We start from the raw sequence: 21,088 nt of genomic DNA on the forward strand, positions 1-21,088 counted from the left end.
TGCTACGATCCGCTTAAAACTTATTTTAGCCCCAAAGCTTTGATGGCGAAGAAGCTCCCGGCATTCCGCATTTAAAAATAAAAAAAAAAATAAATTGAGTTCTTGATAGGTATAAGCTCATTATTGGTGGCTAGTTAACATTCTGTAGCGATCGCATTAAAATAAAGGGTGAGAAAACTGCACGCGGACCTGCGCAGTTCAGTAAACGGCTGCGCCGTATTCGGAAAATTTTCCCCAGTTGTTTCCTCTCTTCACAGTTTCGCATGAATCTCTACACCGATTACGCTTTAAAGGCTCGATTTGAATTTTCGCGCGCTTTTCGCATGTGACTGACTCGACTTGAATAAATAACGAGCTGATTATATATATATATATATATATAGCTTTTTTCAGTAGTGCGGATTTATTTCTGGACCAACTTTCTATATTGAAGGTATTATTTTTATTAATAAAATTAATTGGACTAAGGGAATTTTGCAAAAAAAAACTAATTTACTTTAAGACCCAATAGGGTATAAGGGAAAAGGTAATAAATAAATGAAAACAGAAGCAACTTGATACTGGATATAAAAGCAATCATTTTAATTAACTCCGCTTTCAGTGGAGGTAAATTTATTTACTTTTTGTCATTACTAAATGGCTCGGCATTTTCAGTTTACTTTAACTTTGGTTTGATTAATTCCCCTTAATTATTAAAGAGATTTTCGGTTTAAATTTGAAAGTCAAGAACAACAATTCAAGAAGCTTTTAGGTGAAATTGCTGATTTTTTTTCGAGTGTTTATTGACCGCAACTTGTTTTAATTGAATTTTCGTTGTTTCAGGGTTACAACAAACCAGCAATTCAAGTGACTTCGACTAGACACTGTGCAATTTTATTTTTAAAAAACTCCTTATGGTATCTAGAAATTTAATACTATTGGCCTTGATACCATAACCATAAAGACTTAATTTACAGTGCTCAAGAATGTTTTAAAGAAATAATGGTGTCTATAATTTCCTTGAGTGAAGTGTAGTGTGTTAACTTTCAGAAGAAATTTAAGGGAGTTTTTTTCAATATGCTGATGTACATGTTACGTGGGATGATGGTCAGTTCTTGGTGGATGATGGTTTTTCTTCAATTCAGCACAGGTACATACTCAAGTTTTTATTGTATTTTCCATATTGGATAATGCCAAAAATATTGAATAATTAAAAAAAAAATGCATATTAGCTTATACATTAGTAAATAAGTTTTTCTTGCTTATATTCTAATTTTTTGACACTAAATTTATTAAATAATTTTTTTAATACTTAGATTTGATAGAAAAAAAACATATTTAAAAATATCATTAAAATAAAATGTTAAAAATCAAAATAATCTATATATTATAAATCTAAATATTATTTTTTATTTAGTAATTAATAATATATAATAAAATATAATTAATAATATATTTATAGTGATTAATGCTTTTTTAAGTATTAATTTTTGTAATTGTATATGCTTAAAAATTAGGACTCTACAAGTCTACATATAATTACAACTAATAAATTAATTAAAAAAATTCAATGGCTTATTTATTCTTGTTTTTTTTTGAGAATATTTTATTATGTCTCCAAGTACATTAAAGTTCAGAATATAATTTAGTCGTGAAATTGTTCTTATAATACGAATATCATAATATTATATATCATAAAAAGAATAAAAAAAATAGATATCACTGTCAAAAGGTTTAACACTTTTAACCTGTAATATCAAACTTATTTCCCTCTATTCCAAACTAAAAAAAAAACTATTACATTGTATATCCTTTACATTTAAGAAATATTCCTTGACCATATGCGATGGATAAATAAGCCAATAGTTTTTATGGAAAAACTGTATTTTTAAATCTAGATAATGAAAAGTTGTCTAGATCCAAAAAATACCTAAATTTAAAAAAAACAAAGTATTTCCACTTATTTGCGATAAAAAATGGCCCAACTACTGTAATTTAGCGATACGCCTTACTATCGAAAAATAAAATAGGATTTTTTCACGTTTTACTCGAAAACCTTAAGGTCATGTGAGAAAAGCATAGATACAAAAACTATTTTTTTATCACCTATAATTTTCCTAAAAAGCATTTTTTTGTCAGGCAATTATTTTCTGCAAAAAATTGTTTTTAATTAACCCTTCCCTTACCCCCCCACCCACCCCACACAACTTACCAGTAAGAAATTATTTTCAAAAATCATTGTTTTCCAAACTAATACGTATGAATAATAGCTGATTTTGTCGTTAATATCTAACCTAATAACAGTTTGTTTGTTTAATTTTTATATAGTTATACATGTATATTAATAAATATTAATACAAAAACAGTGCTATTAGATTAGATATTATGGACGAAAAACAGTGATTTTTCAAAAGAATTTCTTATTGGGTAAATGTTTGGGGTGGGTGGGGGGGTATAAGGGTTGTGTTGATGAAAAACAATGTTTTTGCAGTAAATATATATGTAATATTTAAATAAATAACACTGTTGATTTAAATTTAATATAATTTTATTTATTAATATTTAGTAAAAAAACAGCGTTATTTGATTAAATCATATGGACGAAAAACAGTAATTTTTCGAAAGAATTTAAATTAAATTAATATATATTTAATTATAATAATATATGATGTGTCGTTTGGGTAATATACCAGTCTGGTCAATAAAGGTTTTGAGTGTGAATAAATCATTCTAGTTCTTTATTTAACGCTTTGCACTTAAAAAAATAAATTTTTCAGGTCGGTATCACACTTAAGAATTAAGATTTTACGTATAAACTAATACTACTATAATTATTTTTTTAAATTCAACCATATTCTATTATTCTTAGATATAGAATGCATAAGGTGCTAAAATGATGGATCAGGATTTAAATTGTTTTCAGTATTCTTTTTTTTTGATATAGCCCATATTAAGTTTAGATCTAAATGTATTTTATTAAATCATTAACATTTTTTATTGCGCAAATTTAAGAATGTATTTGTTGGTTTTTGAGTTCTAGGCATGTTAATAATAAAGAGAAACATCATATTCTTCCCAAAAAAATTTTATAAGGCTAATCTAGGTCCAATTATTCTAATAATAGTACAAATTTTAGGTTTTCTCTATTGTCATATTGTCTGGTCTCACCTAAGTAATATAAAATATTCTTTAAGCTAAAAATAAAATATTCGCCATTGATTTCCTGACGTCAAAAAATATTGAACTCATTTTAAGCATAATAATCTTATAAAGCAAAAAAGTTTAAGTTTATTCAAAAAATCGCTGATAACTTTGGTTATAGTTGACCTACAATATCTAATTATTTATATCTTTGTTTCTATTGGATTGGCTTCCTACGTCAATCTTAGAGTGATTAAATAAAACATACCATCGCATTTGTTTTTGTTCGATGAATTGTTTATGACCACTGTACGTCAGCTGGGTTAGAGTTGAATAAAACATTATACATATCAAATAGTCAATAAACCAATTTAACTACTTTAACAAAAAATATGCACTACTCTTAAGCGAGAGGCTCCAATTAATTTTTAAAATTTAATTCACTTTTATCACGACTAAACGCATCGCGTATATTCATGACAGCGCGATTTAAAAAAATAAACTAAACTGGTTTTAATAAAATCGAAATGCGCTAATTAAAATAATAAAAATTTACGGTAATGAAAAGATGCACTCTTAATTTTCTTTATAATGGCCTATTTGTTTAACTGGGGAGCTCCTCGTCCAGATAAACAATTTTAAAAAGCCTCCAAAAAATAAATATTGGATCGCTCCTTTTCAAATAACTTTTACAAAAGACGTCTTTGTTTCGCATCCAGCCAGTTTAAGGGGTTTACAATACCAATAGTCTTAATTTAAAATGTGTATTTTTGAACCCTGGTAATGAAAAGTTTTTAAAAAATTAAATTTTTTCAAGATTTAAAAATAACTTATTTTAAAAAACTAAATTTCCATCTATTTGCTATAAAATTGCAATTTTTAAAACGATACGCTATTTAAAAAAAAAAAAATAAAATAGGGTGTTGTCACGTTTTACTCGAAAATTTTAAGGATATAGGAGAAAAGTATAGATACAAAAACTATAGATTTTTTTATCACCTATAAGTTTCTTAAAAATCATTTTTCTCTGAGGCAATTATTTTCTGCAAAAAAACGTTTTTTATTAATCTTACCCTTAGCCCCCCACCCACCCCACACAACTTACCAGTTAGATATTGTTTTAAAAAATAATTGTTTTCTTCAATTATATGCATGGACAACACTTAATTTCGTCGTTAATATCTAATCTAATAACACAGTTTATTTTTTTAAGTTAAATATAATTATATATATGCATATTTATAAATATTTAATACAAAAACAGTGATATTAGATTGGATATTATAAACAAAAAACCGTGATTTTTCAAAAAAATTTCTTAATGGGTAATTGTTTGGGGTGGGTGGGGGGTAAGGGTTGTGTTGATGAAAAACAATGTTTTTGCAGTAAATAATATGCAATATCTAATTAAATAACACTGTTTATTTAAATTTGTTATAATTTTATATATAAATATTTTGCATAAAAACAGCGTTATTAGATTGGATATTATGGACGAGAAACGGTGATTTCTCAAAAGAATTTCTTACTCAGCAAATAATTGGGGTGGGTGGGAGGGTAAGGATTGTGTTAATGAAAAACATTGTTTTTGCAGTAAATATATATGCAATATATAAATAAATAACACTATTTATTTAAATTTGATATATTTTTTTTTATAACTATTTAGTACAAAAACAGCGATATTAGATTAAATAATATGGGCGAAAAACAGTGATTTTCCAGAAGAAATTCATTAGCTATTTGAGATGTAGTAATCGAGTTTAAAACTATGTTTTTAAATGTCGAAATTTACTATCTTTTATAAACAGAATAGTATATAGTATACATATATTCTACAGTTTAATAAATATACCTTGACTATATACGGTTAATAAATATACCAAAACCAAAAATCTACTAAAAAATCTATAAAGATAATAATATATGATGTGTTGCTTGGATAATATACCAGTCTGGTCAATAAATGTCTTAAGTACCATAAATCATTCTAGTTCTTTATTTATTTTAATGTTTTGCACTCAAAAGATTCTACGTATAACCAATACTCTAACTAATTTTCTCTATATGGCGTATTTGTTTAACTGGGGAGCTCTTTCCAGATAAACAATTTTAAAAATTGAAAACGCCTCCAAAAAATAAATATTGGATCGCTCCTTTTCAAATAACTTTTACAAAGGACGTCTTCGTTCCGCATCCAGCCAGTTCAAGGGGTTTTCAGAAATATATTAGGCGCCTTAAGTAAGGATAAGTAAGTTTTCCTGAAAAAAGTATGTATAAAGGCCTCTACGTGAAAGACCTCAAGTGTTTTACTTACGAGTGCTTTCAGTAAAAAACCATTTATCATAGAGTAAAAATAACTTTTAATTAAAACGTAGCCTTCGCTAAATAGTTGTAATTTGGTTCTATCCTTTGTCCCAAATTGTAATGGATAATATAGGCCATATTCTCCAATAGGACAATGAACAGAATTAATATTCTCAAATTGGGAACAGTAAATGGACCCTTTAAAGCCTCATTGGACCCTGGTCCGGGATTCGACGATTTTACACTAATTATTCTATAAAAAATTTTACCCTCTTATAATGGAAGTTTCAGAAGACGATAGTTTTAATAAGCACTTTTTCAGAGAATTTTGAGTTGTAATTTTCCTACCCTCTTGGTTTGTTTTAGGTTCTAGATGCAGCTGCAATATGCAAAAATGTTCGATTTTTTATTAAAAGTGAGTCAGATGCCCGTTTCACAACGTAGCAATTAGAGGAAATTCGAAGTGATTACTGCCTACAATTTAATTGGAAAAAACAGCGAAATTAAAATCATTCACGTTGTACCAATTATTATTGTCGTATCGAGGGGTGACAATTGTTTTTAGTCGTTGTCAGGGAAAAATAACATTTTAATAATTTAAGGCCAATTGTTAGGGTGGATACTGGCAAATTTGGGTTTTGAGTGCAAAGCGTTAAATTGGAGAAAGAAAAACGGTGCTTTATAGGTTCGGACTTCTGCATTAAAGAGCATTGTTAGTTAGGCCTAATGGGTATAAAATTAATGTTATAAACTGATTTCTTTAAATATTTTTCCATTAAATTGAGTGATTTAAGTAAAATTTGTAGAGAATATTTTTGGATTTTGTAATGTTAAAGTAAAATATTTATTAAAACTCTTGAAAGAAATCAGAATACAATAAATGGCTGGATTTTTAAAAATTATTGTAATAGTAATATAGAGTCTGAATTTCTATGCATAGTATATACCGGCCTGGCATATTTATTTTTTGAGTGGAAATCATTAAGTTAGAAAAGGAACGAAAATGATCTGCACTTATAACCTTTGTTCGCCAGGCTAGAATTTACCAATTTTGTAGTGTTTGTAGAATATTGCAAATAAATAAATAAATAAAAGAAAAAAAAATAAAAAAATTATAAAAGTTTCTATAGTGTTGAAAATCTTCATCTCAGTGTCGACATTTTTCGAAAAATATATAGAATGAAAAAAAAATTTTTTAATTTTTTTTTTTAATTTGTGATGAGCATGCTAATATTTGAAAAGCCCAAAAAAGTTGCGCTCATGAAAATTTGTACTATTTCTCCTCAGTTAAATTAATTGAATGCCATCTTTATTGGTAAATTATTATTATTTAGAAACCAGTAATGTTACATTTTTAAAAATAGTTGTAATTATAGCTGAACATAAATAATTACACTACTATTGTAGCATTATTCGAAATAATTACACAAGGTTAATAAAAATTAATCTTAACAAATTTGATAATGTGAAAAACCAAAAAAGTTACACTTTTGCGAATTTATTATAAAATTTAATAAAACCCGTATTTATTATAAATTTGGTTAATTTAAATCATTCTTTGAAAAATAAACAAAAAAAATATTATCAACATACATATAACTCAAAAACCAACAACATTAAAATTTTACAAAGTTTCCCTATTACTTCTTAAATAACTAGGAATCTATTTTAGCAGTTTTTGAAAAATACACATATAGTCAAAAGCTTTGCATCACTTTTTAATACGGTGTATTTCCTCCTTTAAAATAAAACTCTATTGTGTAAATACTGCAATGTTAAAATATGTTAAATAATAGATGTAAATGAGATAATACCGACTTTTTAAATTTTGATTATATTTATAACGTTTTTGATAATGCTGCTTGTACATTAATTAATCAATATTTAATTAGTAATATTGATTGCCAATTGTCTGGCATAAATTTTTCAGACAGTTGGGTGCATTTAACCATATTATGAAGGGGAAAAAATACCGATGAATTAATCGAGAGCATTTAACAACTGCCCTAGAGCAAGAGAGCATATTTTATTTATTCCAGGTCGTTGAGTACATTAACCTATCTAACAGAGATAAAAAATAGTAACATGCTTGAATACAATTGCCTGAAATAATTTTTTCAATTTTCTTTAGACAGTTTCAATTTTTTTAAGTGCAATTGCAGCAGTGCAAAAAGGAGTGACCATGAGTTAATTGAGTGCATTTAACCCCCTGCCTTAGAGCAAGAGAGCATATTTTATTTATTTCAGGCAGTCGAGTACATTTAGTCATCTTATTGAAATAAAAGATACTAACAGCGAAATTAAAATCATTCATCACAAATACTTTTGAGAAATCACCATTTTTCGTCCATAATATCCAATCTAATAACGCTGTTTTTATGCAAAGTATTTATATATAAAATTATAACAAATTTAAATACAGTGTTATTTAATTAAATATTGCATATATATTTATTGCAAAATTATTGTTTTTCATTAACACAATCCTTAGCCCCACACTCCTCATACACTCCACACGCCCCAATTATTTGCTGATTAAGAAATTCATTTAAAAAATCACCGTTTTTCGTCCATAATATCCAATATAATAACGCTGTTTTTATACAAAATATTTATATATAAAATTATAACAAATTTAAATAACCAGTGTTATTTAATTAAATATTGCATAATTTATTTACTGCAAAAATATTATTTTTTATCAACGCAACCCTTACCCCCCACCCACCCCAAACAATTACCAATTAAGAAATTTTTTTGAAAAATCACTGTTTTTTGTTTATAATATCCAATCTAATATCACTGTTTTTGTATTAAATATTTATAAATATGCATATATATAATTATATTAAACTTAAAAAAATATGTATATAAAACTGTGTTATTAGATTAGATATTAACGACGAAATTAAGTGTTAGCCATGCGTATAATTGGAGAAAACAATTATTTTTTAAAACAATGTCTAACTGGTAAGTTGTGTGGGGTGGGTGGGGGGCTAAAGGTAAGATTATTAAAAAACATAATTGCCTGGAATTATTTTTATTTTTTTTTCAGACAGTTACGAAAAAAAAAGAGTGACAATAATTTAATTGAGTGCATTTAACCATTTTACATAAAGCAAAAGAGCATTTTTTAATTTATTTTAGGCAAAGATAAAAAATATTAACAGGTTTCAACACAACTACCAGGAATAGTTTTTAATCTTTTTTAGGTAGTTGAGTGCATTTAGCTATATTATGAATTTAGAGTGACAATGAATTAATTGAGTGAATTTAACTACCTGACATAGAGTAAGAGAGCATTTTTTATTTATTCCAGGCAGTTGAGTGCACTTAAACATCTGACAGAAATAAAACATAGTAACAGGCTTTAACACAACTGCCTGGAATAATTTTTTATTTTTATCAGACATATAAAAGCGTAATTCAACCTAAATAACTTCATTACACTAGTGCAATGGTAATGATTTAAAACTAAACATATATAACTGGAAGATTATGCGTTTTAATAAAAATTCACAATTAACTTTATTTACTTATAGTCTAGACAACTCTTTTTTGGAATCAACGATTATTTTTTGAGTGTTTTTCGACCAACTTTAAATTATAAAAATCATTAGGACTTATTTGCAAATATACCACTTAAACTGTTGGGATTTTTGAAAAAGATTCTGTCTGACTTTAATAGTCTTGTGTATCTAAAAAATTTTTACTGTTCCCTTATCAGATTGGCCTTGGATATTCAGGTTATATTTGGTCACCATTTTATAAATACCCTATAAACAATTTTGAAAGAATTCAAAAAAGTTCCTATGGTTTATTGCATACAAACTTAAAATCCCCGTAGATAAATTTATTTATTTTGATATACTGCAATTATTAAACATTCCAACCTCAGAAGATCGTAGAAGTATACTTGTTATATATTATATTAGATTTTTAAATAGGCCAATAGTAACAATTTGTTTATCTGCTAATGCACTTGATATTAATAATTTTTTTCTTCTCTTTAAATTAATTTAAAAGGCAAGTTAAAAATATATAAATATGAGTTAAAACTATCCCTGTCTTAATCTGATTTTAAATTGTCAAAGTTTAAAAAATTTATATTAATACAATATTTAATATTTATCCTTGGAATAATCTATATATATTAATTTATTGGTTATTAAAAAAAACAAATTATTTAAAAACCAAAAAAAGTTACACTTCAAAAAATGTGTACTATAAATGCTCAGTTAAAATGTCTTTGGAAAAATATACAAACAGATTCAAAGAATCTGATTATTATATCAATAAGTCATAAAACCAAAAAAGACTTTTGCAAATTTATTCCAAATTATAAAAAATATTTTAGCATTTTTTAGCCTTTAGAATTTCAGCCTAGCAATTATAGCAAAAATTCAAATTAATACACTTTAATATCTTCTCGCCATTCTTTGTCAAAATTTTAAATCCGATCGGTACTAAAATGTTATTTAGCTGGACAACTCATTCCAGTTATTGCATGACCTATTATTCCCATACATGTCAAGATATGATTGAAAGGATAATAGAGGAAAAAAATTCACATTTATTCTCTTATAGTCATGTACTGAATTGTATGTTATCTTTAATATATTATTAAGGAAAATAATGGTTAATTAAAAATTTAGTATCCATATAAATCGATGTTGTTTTATTCAGTTTTGAAATAAAGTTTTTCATTATTATTTCAAAAATCATTGAACTAATTAATCCGCATATCTGGTTTCGACTGAATTTCCCGATAATTGTTTTCAAATAATAAAATCTGCATCAGTGCTTGCTGTTTTTATAAGAGTTCTCAAAATAGGTGTAATCCAAAAAACAACTTTTTTACCGAAAAATATTTCCGATGTTGATTTTTAAATGGGATTTAATTGGGGTACGCATCCAATTATTTCGTATTATTTTTTATTGGCACCGGCGCAATTTTTAATTCACGTTTTATTGTTGCGTCGCCTTGTCAATTTAAATGTCACCGTTTTTTTGTTGTTGTTATTATTGCTTTGTTACAATGGTGAGGTTCTATTAAATTTTTTATTTGCCCTCCTTCAATCAATTGAATTTTACGGTTCCTTCCAATTATTTCTCAATTTTATTGGAAGCCCATTAGACACCCTTTCAAATGGCATACAATATGCCAAAATAAACTGAGGGATAAATTACTGTTAAGGGATGGAAATCAATCACCCCGAACATGCCAAAACCCTGAACTAAAGTGTAATAAAGGCTCGGACAAGCATTACCCGATCACTTTTACATTAAATTTTCATTTTTCTCCCTCCTTTAGTCCCTTTTGCTTTGCTACATGGGGATGTCGAAAAATATGCATGCTTAGGATTTTAATAATGTTGTAAAGTTCTAATCGGTTTTTGAGTGAAAACAGGACCTTTTTAGTAACAACTGTAATAAAACCCCTCAAATTACATTCAGGGTTCTATGAAATATTTTAAATATTTTTTTTTTAAATTGTACGAAAGTAAATTATTAGCATAAATTTGGTATAATGAAGAACGCTTTTAAAATGGTAAATGCCTCCATCCGTTATCGTTAATTTTTAATTGGCTCTGTGCAGCTGATCGCAACGTTAAAAAAAAAACTTAAATCCGAACACGTCCAGGCAGGGAATTAATCAATCATTAGCGAAAAAAATTTTTAGGGATCCTTGTCATAGGAAAAAACGAAGTTAGACCGAAGCCAAATTATTCGTCAGCTGATACAGTACGTAATTTTAATCGTTTTTGTAGACGGAAAACAGTCGAGCAAACCTTGTTATTTTTCGGGAATGGATTTTCCCGTCTGGCTCGTACCACGTTAACGAACATGTGTGTACCGAAGGACGGAAGGGATTTGTCGAGCCTAAAAAATTATATCGTGAAAACGGCCCTTTTTTAACTTGTAAATTTTCTCATTTTTGACGGCGCCTGCTTTTTGATGTTTTAATTAAAGTTAAAGGGCAATTCGCGTCAAGGTTTTTTCATATCGTGCCGAAACCGGACCACACTTGTTAACGAATTTATGGTCTAATTCGATCCACCTTTTTTTTCTAAATCGTTTATTAAATGAAAGGCATATCCAATTAAGTTATGCTTTTAGAACAAAATTGCTTTATCAATTAGTTTATTTTTATTAACACTGTTATACGGCACAAGGTTCTAAATATGTTTTCTAAGGTATTTTGGGGTCACTGATTCCAAAAACTACACTCATTTGTTGTAATCAGTTCTCGTTTTTAAAATCTTGCGTAAAAAATATTTTTTCAATAATACAAAAATTTGCCATTTCTTTTTCAGTGAGTAGTCATAACATCACGCAAATGATTGCAATATACGCCGACGAAAAAAAAATTTAGTGCATTTAACCAACTTATGAAAAGAAAAAAACAGTGAACAACTTGAATTAATAAGAATATTTAACCACCTTTTAAAGGAGCATTTTTTCATTTATTCCAGGCAGTTGAGTGCATTTAGCCATCTGACAGGAAAAAGAGTGACAATGAATAAATTGAGTGCATATAACCACCTAATAGAAAGTAAAGGAGCATTTTTTATTTATTTTAGGAAGTTGAGTGCATTAAGCCATCTGCCAGAAATAAAAACTATGACAGGCTTGAACACAACTGCCTAAAAAGATAATTATTTTTTTTGTATATAACTGAATGTATTCAACTATATTATCAAGGGAAAAAACGGTGACAATAAATTAATTAAGTGCATTTAACCACCTGAAAGAGAGCAATGGAGCATTTTTTTATTTATTTCAGGCAATTAAGTGCATTTAGCCACCTGGTAGAGATAACAGACTGTGACAGGCTTGAACACAACTGCCTAAAGCAATACTTAATTTTTTTGGCTATAATTGAGTGTATTCAACTTTATTATGAAAAGGAAAAAGAATGCTAATAAATTAATTGAATGCATTTAACCACCTGAAAGAGAGCAAGGGAGCATTTCTTATTAATTTCAGGCAGTTTAGTGCATTAAGACATCTGCCAGAGATAAAAACTATGACAGGCTTGAACACAGCTGCCTAGAAAGATAATTATTTTTTTTGTATATAACTGAGTGTATTCAACTATATTATCAAGGAAAAAAATGGTGACAATAAATTAATTAAGTGCATTTAACCACCTGAAAGAGACCAATGGAGCATTTTTTTATTTATTTCAGGCAATTAAGTGCATTTAGCCACCTGGTAGAGATAACAGACTGTGACAGGCTTGAACACAACTGCCTAAAGCAATAATTAATTTTTTTGGCTACAATTGAGTGTATTCAACTTTATTATGAAAAGGAAAAAGAATGCTAATAAATTAATTGAATGCATTTAACCACCTGAAAGAGAGCAAACAAGAATTTCTTATTTATTCCAAGCAGTTGAGTGTATTTAGCCATCTGCCGGAGATAAAAAATTATGACAGGCTTGAACACAACTGCCTAGAGGAATAATTTAATTTTTTGCATACAAATGAGTGTCTTCAACTATATTATAAAGGGGAAAAAGAGTAATAATAAATTAATTGAGTGCATTTAACCACCTGAAAGAGAGCAAGGAATCAATTCTAATTTATTCCAGACAGTTGAGTGCATTTAGCCATTTAACAGAGATAAAAACTATGACAGGCTTGAACACAGCTGCCTAGAAGAATAATTCAATTTTTTGTATACAATTGAATGTATTCAACTTTATTATTAAGGGAAAAAAGAGAGATAAGAAATTAATTGACTGCATTTAACCACCTGAAAGAGAGCAAGGAAGCATTTCTTATTTATTTTAGGCAATTAAGTGCATTTAGCCACCTCGCAGAGATAACAGACTGTGACAAGCTTGAACACAACTGCCTAAAGGAATAATTATTTTTTTTGGTTAGAATTGAGTGTTATCAACTATATTATGAAGGGGAAAAAGAGTGATAATAAATTAATTAAGTGCATTTAACCACCTAAAAGAGAGCAAGGGAGCATTTTTAATTTATTACAGGCAGTTGAGTGCATTTAAACGCCTAACAGAGACAAAAGAGTAACAGGCTTGAACACAACTGCCTAGAAGAATTATTTAATTTTTTGTATACAATTGAGTGTATTAAACTATAATATGAAGCGGAAAAGAAGTCACAATAAACCAGTTGAGTACATTTAATCACCTGACAAAGATAAAAAATAGTAACTGGCTTAAATACAACTGCCTGGACAAATTTTTCCATTTTTTTCAAATAGTTGAGTGCATTTAACTATATTACGAAGATTTAAAAAAGTGACAATAAATTAATCACGTGCATTTAGCCATTTGACAGAGATAAAAAGTAGTAGCTAGTTTAAACATAACTGCCTGGAATAATATTTTAATTTTTTTTTAAGGAATTGAGTGCATTTAACTATACAAAAGGTGAAAGAGTGACATTTTTTAGGCAGTTAAGGGGATCTCTTGTTATTTTAACTGATTTATTGGGCGTGATGTTGAAATCAATATGTGCACAAATAAAAACATGTATCTTAAAAACTTAACCTGATTTTTTAATTAAACATAACTAAAGTACTAAAGAAAATATACCCAAACACTTGCTTTTTTTTTCATACTTATGTTTTTAGGGAGTTCCTAATTATTACTTTGAAATTTTAATTTAATTACAATGCTCATTCCATTCGAAATATTTACCAAAAAAGCAGTGGGGGTCGTATTCAACTTGTTTATTTATTTAAATTACATGATAATTGTTTCACTAAACCAGTTTCTAATTACCAATGTTACTACTGTCTCGTTGTACTTAAAAGCATTATCGATCTATATATCTAACTCTCCTTGTTTATTCCAATAAATATTTCAAGCGCAATTAAATATAAAGTGACCGAAATTGTAGTTTACTTGGAAATAGAGCCGCAACCAGGGATTTTAAACACGAAAACCTTATTATTGTCCATTTTCTCCCTTCAATTACTTGTTGAATAATTCAAATGTTATTGTTTAAAAATTGATTATAAGCAAGCGGTTTTTATTTTTATGCATTTTATAAGGAAAAGTCATTTATGTCCATTTAAGTTATGCATTCTTATATTGAGGTTATTATAATTTAAAAGATTCGTTCTGCTTAAGAAAATCTTTTTAATTTCTTGTGCGTAAATTAGGGAAAACTTATTTAAAACTAAGAATCCCAAATTATGTTCTTATTGAGTAAATTTAATTATAATATCCATTTGGTTCCATTTAATTCTCAGAAAGTACGAATATTAGATGACTGTAATAATAAAAAAGTGCTGCCTATCCATTTTTGTTATGCATCCGTGTATTTTGAATTTTAAACTCAGTTATTTCGCTAAATCATTTTCTAACTTAGTTTTAATGTACCTGAAAGCAGTATTGATTTAAGTATCTAGTTTCCCTTGCTTATTCCATTAAATAGGAAATGGAGCAGTAACTAAGGGTTCTAAGTACACAAACCTTAATTCTGTCCATTTTCTCCTTACAAAATTTAAATAATATTGAATAAAACTTGAATATATTATATTTGGATACTTAACAAACAATAAATTTCAATTGTACTTTACTTTCATGTAATTCAAGTCAAAATTGACCCATTCGGAGCGGAGCTTGCGAGGAGATTCTCAAATGTATCGCAGTAAAGTGCAGACAGTTTATATTTTAATACGTCCAGAGAGCGGATTTAGGTGAATGGCCACTCCTGGGACGCCCCTGAATGGCCTGGACCTCTGGATCTCCTTGAAATTCTGGCATCCATATTCATGGCTCATAACTAATGACTTGAGACGTAACAGCGCTTAGATGATAAAGCACCAATTGCTTTAGGAAATTTAGTTGCTTGCTGATTTTCGATTGACTTCATCACTTTGGTCTGGGTCGGGGCTCATTTGATTTATATATGGCTTTTTTTTAGATATAAATTATGATGTAATAAAAAAAATTATAATCGCTTTTAAAACTACTTATAAACATTTTCCCTTTTCCCTCCGATTCTCTTTATTATTACAAAGCAAAAAAACCGTAATAGGAAATAACTGGTAAAATTCCATTTTCCGTGTATAAAATTAGGTATAATGACGATGGGATTCAAAACGCGCGGAACCCCCTCGAAGCTTGTTTAAAGTTTGAAGTTTTATAACTAAATTTGGCCATAACATAACTTTATAATACCGTTTTAAAAAGATGTTAAAAGTTTTAGTGGAATATTAATTGCAAATTTGCGATCGCGCTGCCGGATTGCGAGAGGCTAAACGGGAATAAAGGAGGTAAGCAGTCGGGTAAGGGCTTTCGAAAAATACTTTCGATCGATTTAATTTTGATTGTATAGTTAATTAATCCCTATAGTAAGCTATTATAATATACAAAATAACTTAACATTATCGGTTAAGATGACAGCTGTTTTCCAGCTACAAAGGAGATATTATTTTAAATAAATATCTCACTTGGAAAAGAAAAACACACAACGATCAACTGACAAAAGGGAGCCTTCTCTAAGAAACCATATATGCTTTGAATTGTTTTCGTTTTACCGTGGAACGGTTTCCCAAACACAAGATTCTTTGGATTTTTATTTAAAAAATACGTGTTTACTTTTTTTTTGTTATTTTGGTAAAAGGGAAAATAACAAACATGTACTTTAAATAAATTTAATTTTTCTTAGGAAGGCTTTTATAGAATTGCTTTATTTTCTTTCTATTTATTCTGTTAATTAAATATTAATTTAAAAAATCTTTTCACGAAGCCATAACCTAATTGGATGTGACCAAGTTACCAACTTTTTAAGATATTATTTTTTATTTATGCAAATAGTTATTTAAATGTCACACCCAAGATAAGTAAATATATTAAAAAATACCCCTAAAGAGCCTTCCAGTTTACTGCCTAAAAAATGTCACTCTTTATGGTTAAATGCACTTAATGTAAAGATTGTCTAGAAAAAATATTAAAAAATTATTCCAGGCAATTATGTTCAATCCTGTTACTGTCTTTCATCTCAGTCAGTTGGCATAATGCACCCGACAGCCTGGAATAAATAAAACATATTCTCTTGTATTTTGCAAGGTGCTATGCACTCAATTAATTAATTATCACTCTTTATCTCCTTTAGAAAAGAGCTAAATGCGCTCAACTGTCTGAAAAAAAACGAAAAATTATTCCAGGCAGTTGTGTTCAAGCCTGTTACTATCTTTTATCTTTGTCAGATAATTAAATGCACTCAGCTGTCTTTAAAAAAAAATAAAAAATTATTCCAGGCACTTGTGTTCAAGTTTATTACTATCCTTTCTCTCTCAGATGGCTAAATGCACTCGACTGCCTGGAATAAGTAAAAAGTGGTTCCTTGCTTTATATGAGGTAGTTAAATGCACCCAATTAATTCATTGTCACTCTTTCTCCTCTTCATATTATAATCAAATGCACTTAACCATCTAAAAAAAATTATTCCAGGCAGTTGTGTTTAAGCCTGTTACTATCTTTTATCTCTGTCAAATGGCTAAATGAACTCAACTGCCTAGAATAAGTAAAAAATGCTCCCTTGTTTTTTGTCAGGTGGTTAATTGCACTCAATATATTCATTATCACGCTTTTTCCTCTTCATGATATAGTTTAATGCACTCAAATATCTCAAAAAAAAATATAAGAATTACTCCAGGCACTTGTGTTCAAGCCTGTTATTATCTCTTATCTCCGACAGATGGCTAAATGAACTCAACTGCCTAGAATAAGTAAAAAATGCTCCCTTGCTCTTTGTCAGGTGGTCAATTGCACTCAATATATTCATTATCACGCTTTTTCCTCTTCATGATATAGTTTAATGCACTCAAATATCTCAAAAAAAAAAATAAGAATTACTCCAGGCACTTGTGTTCAAGCCTGTTATTATCTCTTATCTCTGACAGATGGCTAAATGCACTCGACTGCCTAAAATAAATAAAAAATACTCCCTTGCTCTATATGAGGTAGTTAAATGCACCCAATTAATTCATTGTCACTCTTTCTCCTCTTTATTATATAATCAAATGCACTTAACCATCTAAAAAAAAAAAATTAAAAATTTCCAGGCAGTTGTGTTCCAGTTTGTTATTATCTTTTATCTCTATCAGATGGCTAAATGCACTTGATTGCCTGAAATAAGTAAAAAATGCTCTTTATCAGGTGGTTAAATGCACTCAACTATCTTACAAAAATTATACCAAGCAGTTGTATTCAATCTTGTTTGTTTTTTTTTATCTTTGTCAGATGGCTAAATAAAAAGTGCTGCCTTGCTCTTTGTCAGGTGGTTAAATGCACTCAATTAATTCATTGTTAATTTTTTTCCCTTTATAGTTAAAAGCACTTGACTCTCTGCAAAAAATTGAAAAGTTATACCAGGCAGTTGTGTTATCATCTTTTATCTCTGTCAGATAGCTAAATGCACTCGACTTCCCAAAATAAATAAAAAATGCTCCTTTACTTTCTATTAGGTGGTTATATGCACTCAATTTATTCATTGTCACTCGTTTTCCCCTATATAATATAGTTAAATGCCCTTAACTGTCTAAAAAAAGTTTGAAAATATTCCAGGCAATTGTGTTCAAGTCTGTTACTATCTTTTATCTTTGTTAGTTGGCTAAACGTACTTGAGTGCCTGGAATAAATAAAAAATTCTCTCTTGCTATCTCTCTCAGGCTATTACATCATTAGCATTTAATCAATATCAATAAAATAAGCTGATCGAAGTCATGTGTTGTTTATAAAAAATTGATAATTATTCATTGATCAGTTTTCGTTGGTATATCTTGTCAATGCATTTTAAAATAATAATAATAATTATTTTATTATTTCAAAATATTGATATATTAATATCAATACTAAATACATATACATATTATACATATATTGAAACAAAAGGAAGGTTTTCTATTGAAGTTCTCCCCTAAAAGTTACTGCGGCTGTTTATCCTTTCTTAGAAGATTTTTTTTTAATAATTAATTATTAAAATTATAGCAGTTTGAGTTGTAATCATGGGTGATATTCTTGAGCAAAATTTTTCTCACTACTCACAAAAAAAATTATTGCACAAATTTTTGCATTATAGCAATTTCTTAAAAACAAGACTGGTTTAAAACAAATAAATGTCATTTTCGGAATCACTGTCTTTAAAGTACCCTAGAAACATATTCAGAATTTTTTTTTTGTATTCCAGTGCTAATAAAGAGAATTTTTACATTAATACCAAGGCATAACTTTAATGGATACGATATATTTTTTCTAATATCATGAGGAGCTAAATAAATTAAATATGTGTCATCTAAAAATTGTTTTACGTAATCGAAATTACAATAACTAATAAAGAGAATTTCTACAATAATACCAAGGCATAACTTTAATGGATATGATATACATTTTCTAATAACAGGAGGAGGTAAATAGATTAAATATGTGTCATCTAAGAATTGTTTTACGTAATCGAAAATAAAATAAGAAGGAAAAAAAAGTTTCAATAAAACGTTAAGATTTATTACCATTTTATTTATAGCCCTGTCCGAGGAAATTTCAAGGAGGGCCCGTATGTATTTTTAGCCGCAAGAAATAGCAAACCCTGCCACAATAAATCTTGGAAAAATTGTAACCTCAAACGTATTTTACCCGTGTGACAAAAATTTTAACTAGAATAAAAATTCCTTCCTGGTTCCCCATAACTCTTTATTGTTATGTGTTTCGGCGGACTGAAATTTTTATTTGCCTTTTATATCAGCGATTCAGCAAGCTTAAGGTGTCCTAGGGAAACAGGATAAACTATATACATAAAAATAATACGACCTTGGTTTAGTATAATGCTGCTGGCGTATCTGTTTGAATTCAAATTCTTGCCGTGTTCTCGATTTTTGGGTCAGCTAAGACAAATTGCCTGTTACGGTCAGACTATCCCGTATGAAGTTAGAGCTAAATAAATTTTACCGTATAGCAGACGGACGACGACAAATGCAAATAATTCCTCATGGCGTCTAGAAGCTTCTTTAAAATTATTGCTTTATTCAAACACTCGTTTTTTTTTTGTATACTTCCAAGGGCCTTAATGATAAACAATTAAATTTCATCTAAAAGCTTATTCATAGGTAAAATCCAAACAAATAATGTAAAAAGCTTAGGGATAATGTAAGCAAACATATTCGTTATAACTAACCCCCAATATCTTATGTAGGCAAAATAAATGAGGAAGATATTTTTATATTCTGTTTCTATACTATTTTTGTATTCTGTTGTTTTTTTTGTATGAGGGGGTGCACAGTGGAACCAACTTGTTAAAGTGAGTGGACATTTTTATTTTTTCAAACATGGATTTTAGATGTTATTTAATTGAAAATATGATGCATAACCAACTTGGACCAACTTAGGTAAAAATTTATAATGATGTCTATAGTACAATCTATTATTGTGTGAGTTGAGTATTGAGAGGTTTAGTTTTTGTGAATAGATATCGTATTTTATTTTGTTATTAAAAAATTGTTACTCTATACATTTAATTTGATATGACAATTTTCATTCTTTAAAGCAATTTTCCGGAAATTATTTTGTATTAAGGTGTTTTCAATAAAATCTATTCTAGTTGGTAAATTGTGATATACTTTATATCACACTGGTCTTTACCATTACTGGATGATTAAAATTTTAAATAATATATTTATTATAATCAGTTTTTTACCGTAATTTCTAGTTTGAAGATTTTGTTATTTTTTATTAAATTAAAATATCAAGTTAATATAGTCACCCGTCAACCTCCTTTTCATGATTAATTTTTATAATAGACTCTTTAAAGTTAATGTATTTAAAAAAAATTACTGACTTCAGATTCAAATTGTTCTACAAATATATTACTTAAAATTAGTGAAAGGAGATTATTACACAAATTGGTGGTTTGCTCATGTTCGTGATCCCTTATGTTTTTTCTATTAATTTTTTCTTTGGTTCTCTGGTTGCCCAGCCCTAAAGAAGCCAAAAAGCAGAAACACGTGTGGGCAAGTATCATCTTTACTTATTCTGTTTCCTGTTCTTATGGAGTATCCTGATAAACTCATTTTTTTACTCATTATTATAATGGAAATAGGTCGTTTTTATTTAATAGGTTAACAGTTGTAAAATTGTACTATATTTAGTGAAGTGTGATCTGCCAAATTATTATTATCATTCTCTAATTTATTCTTAACAATATTTAAAGTTTTGTCAACTGGAACATTAAAAAGATGGACCAGTAAGAAATTGTTTTTAAAAATCATTGTTTTCCAAAATAATACGCATGAATAACAGCTGGTTTCGTCGTTGATATCTAATCTACTAACACAGTTTGTTTATTTAAATTTAATATAATTATATATCTGTATATTAATAAATATTTAATACAGAAGCAGTGCTATTTGATTGGATATTATGGACGAAAAACGGTGATTTTTCAGAACAATTTCTTAATGGGCAAATGTTTGGGGTGGGTGGGGGGGTATGGGTTGTGTTAGTGAAAAACATAATTTTTGCAGATAGTATATATTCACTATTAAATTTAATAATATTCTTTATCTAGTTTTGATATATATTTATATATAAATATTTAGTATAAAAACAGCGTTATTAGTTTGGATAACATGGACGAAAAACATTGATTTTTTAGAAGAATTTCATCAAATATTTG

General features: G+C 28.2%; 1 protein-coding gene across 1 annotated transcript in view; it reads left to right on the plus strand.

Annotated features, from left to right (window-relative positions):
* Nucleotides 1-256: 256 nt before the first annotated feature.
* LOC126749229 (hemicentin-2-like) overlaps nt 257-21,088 on the plus strand; it is a 432,747-nt gene continuing 411,915 nt past the window's right edge. The window contains exons 1-2 of the mRNA XM_050458926.1: nt 257-433; nt 823-1,129. Of these exons, the coding sequence (XP_050314883.1) occupies nt 1,057-1,129 (73 nt within the window). The 5' untranslated portion in view covers nt 257-433; nt 823-1,056. The remainder of the gene's footprint in view (nt 434-822; nt 1,130-21,088) is intronic.

Source organism: Anthonomus grandis, chromosome 22 (assembly GCF_022605725.1).
Source record: "Anthonomus grandis grandis chromosome 22, icAntGran1.3, whole genome shotgun sequence".
NCBI lineage: Eukaryota > Metazoa > Arthropoda > Insecta > Coleoptera > Curculionidae > Anthonomus > Anthonomus grandis.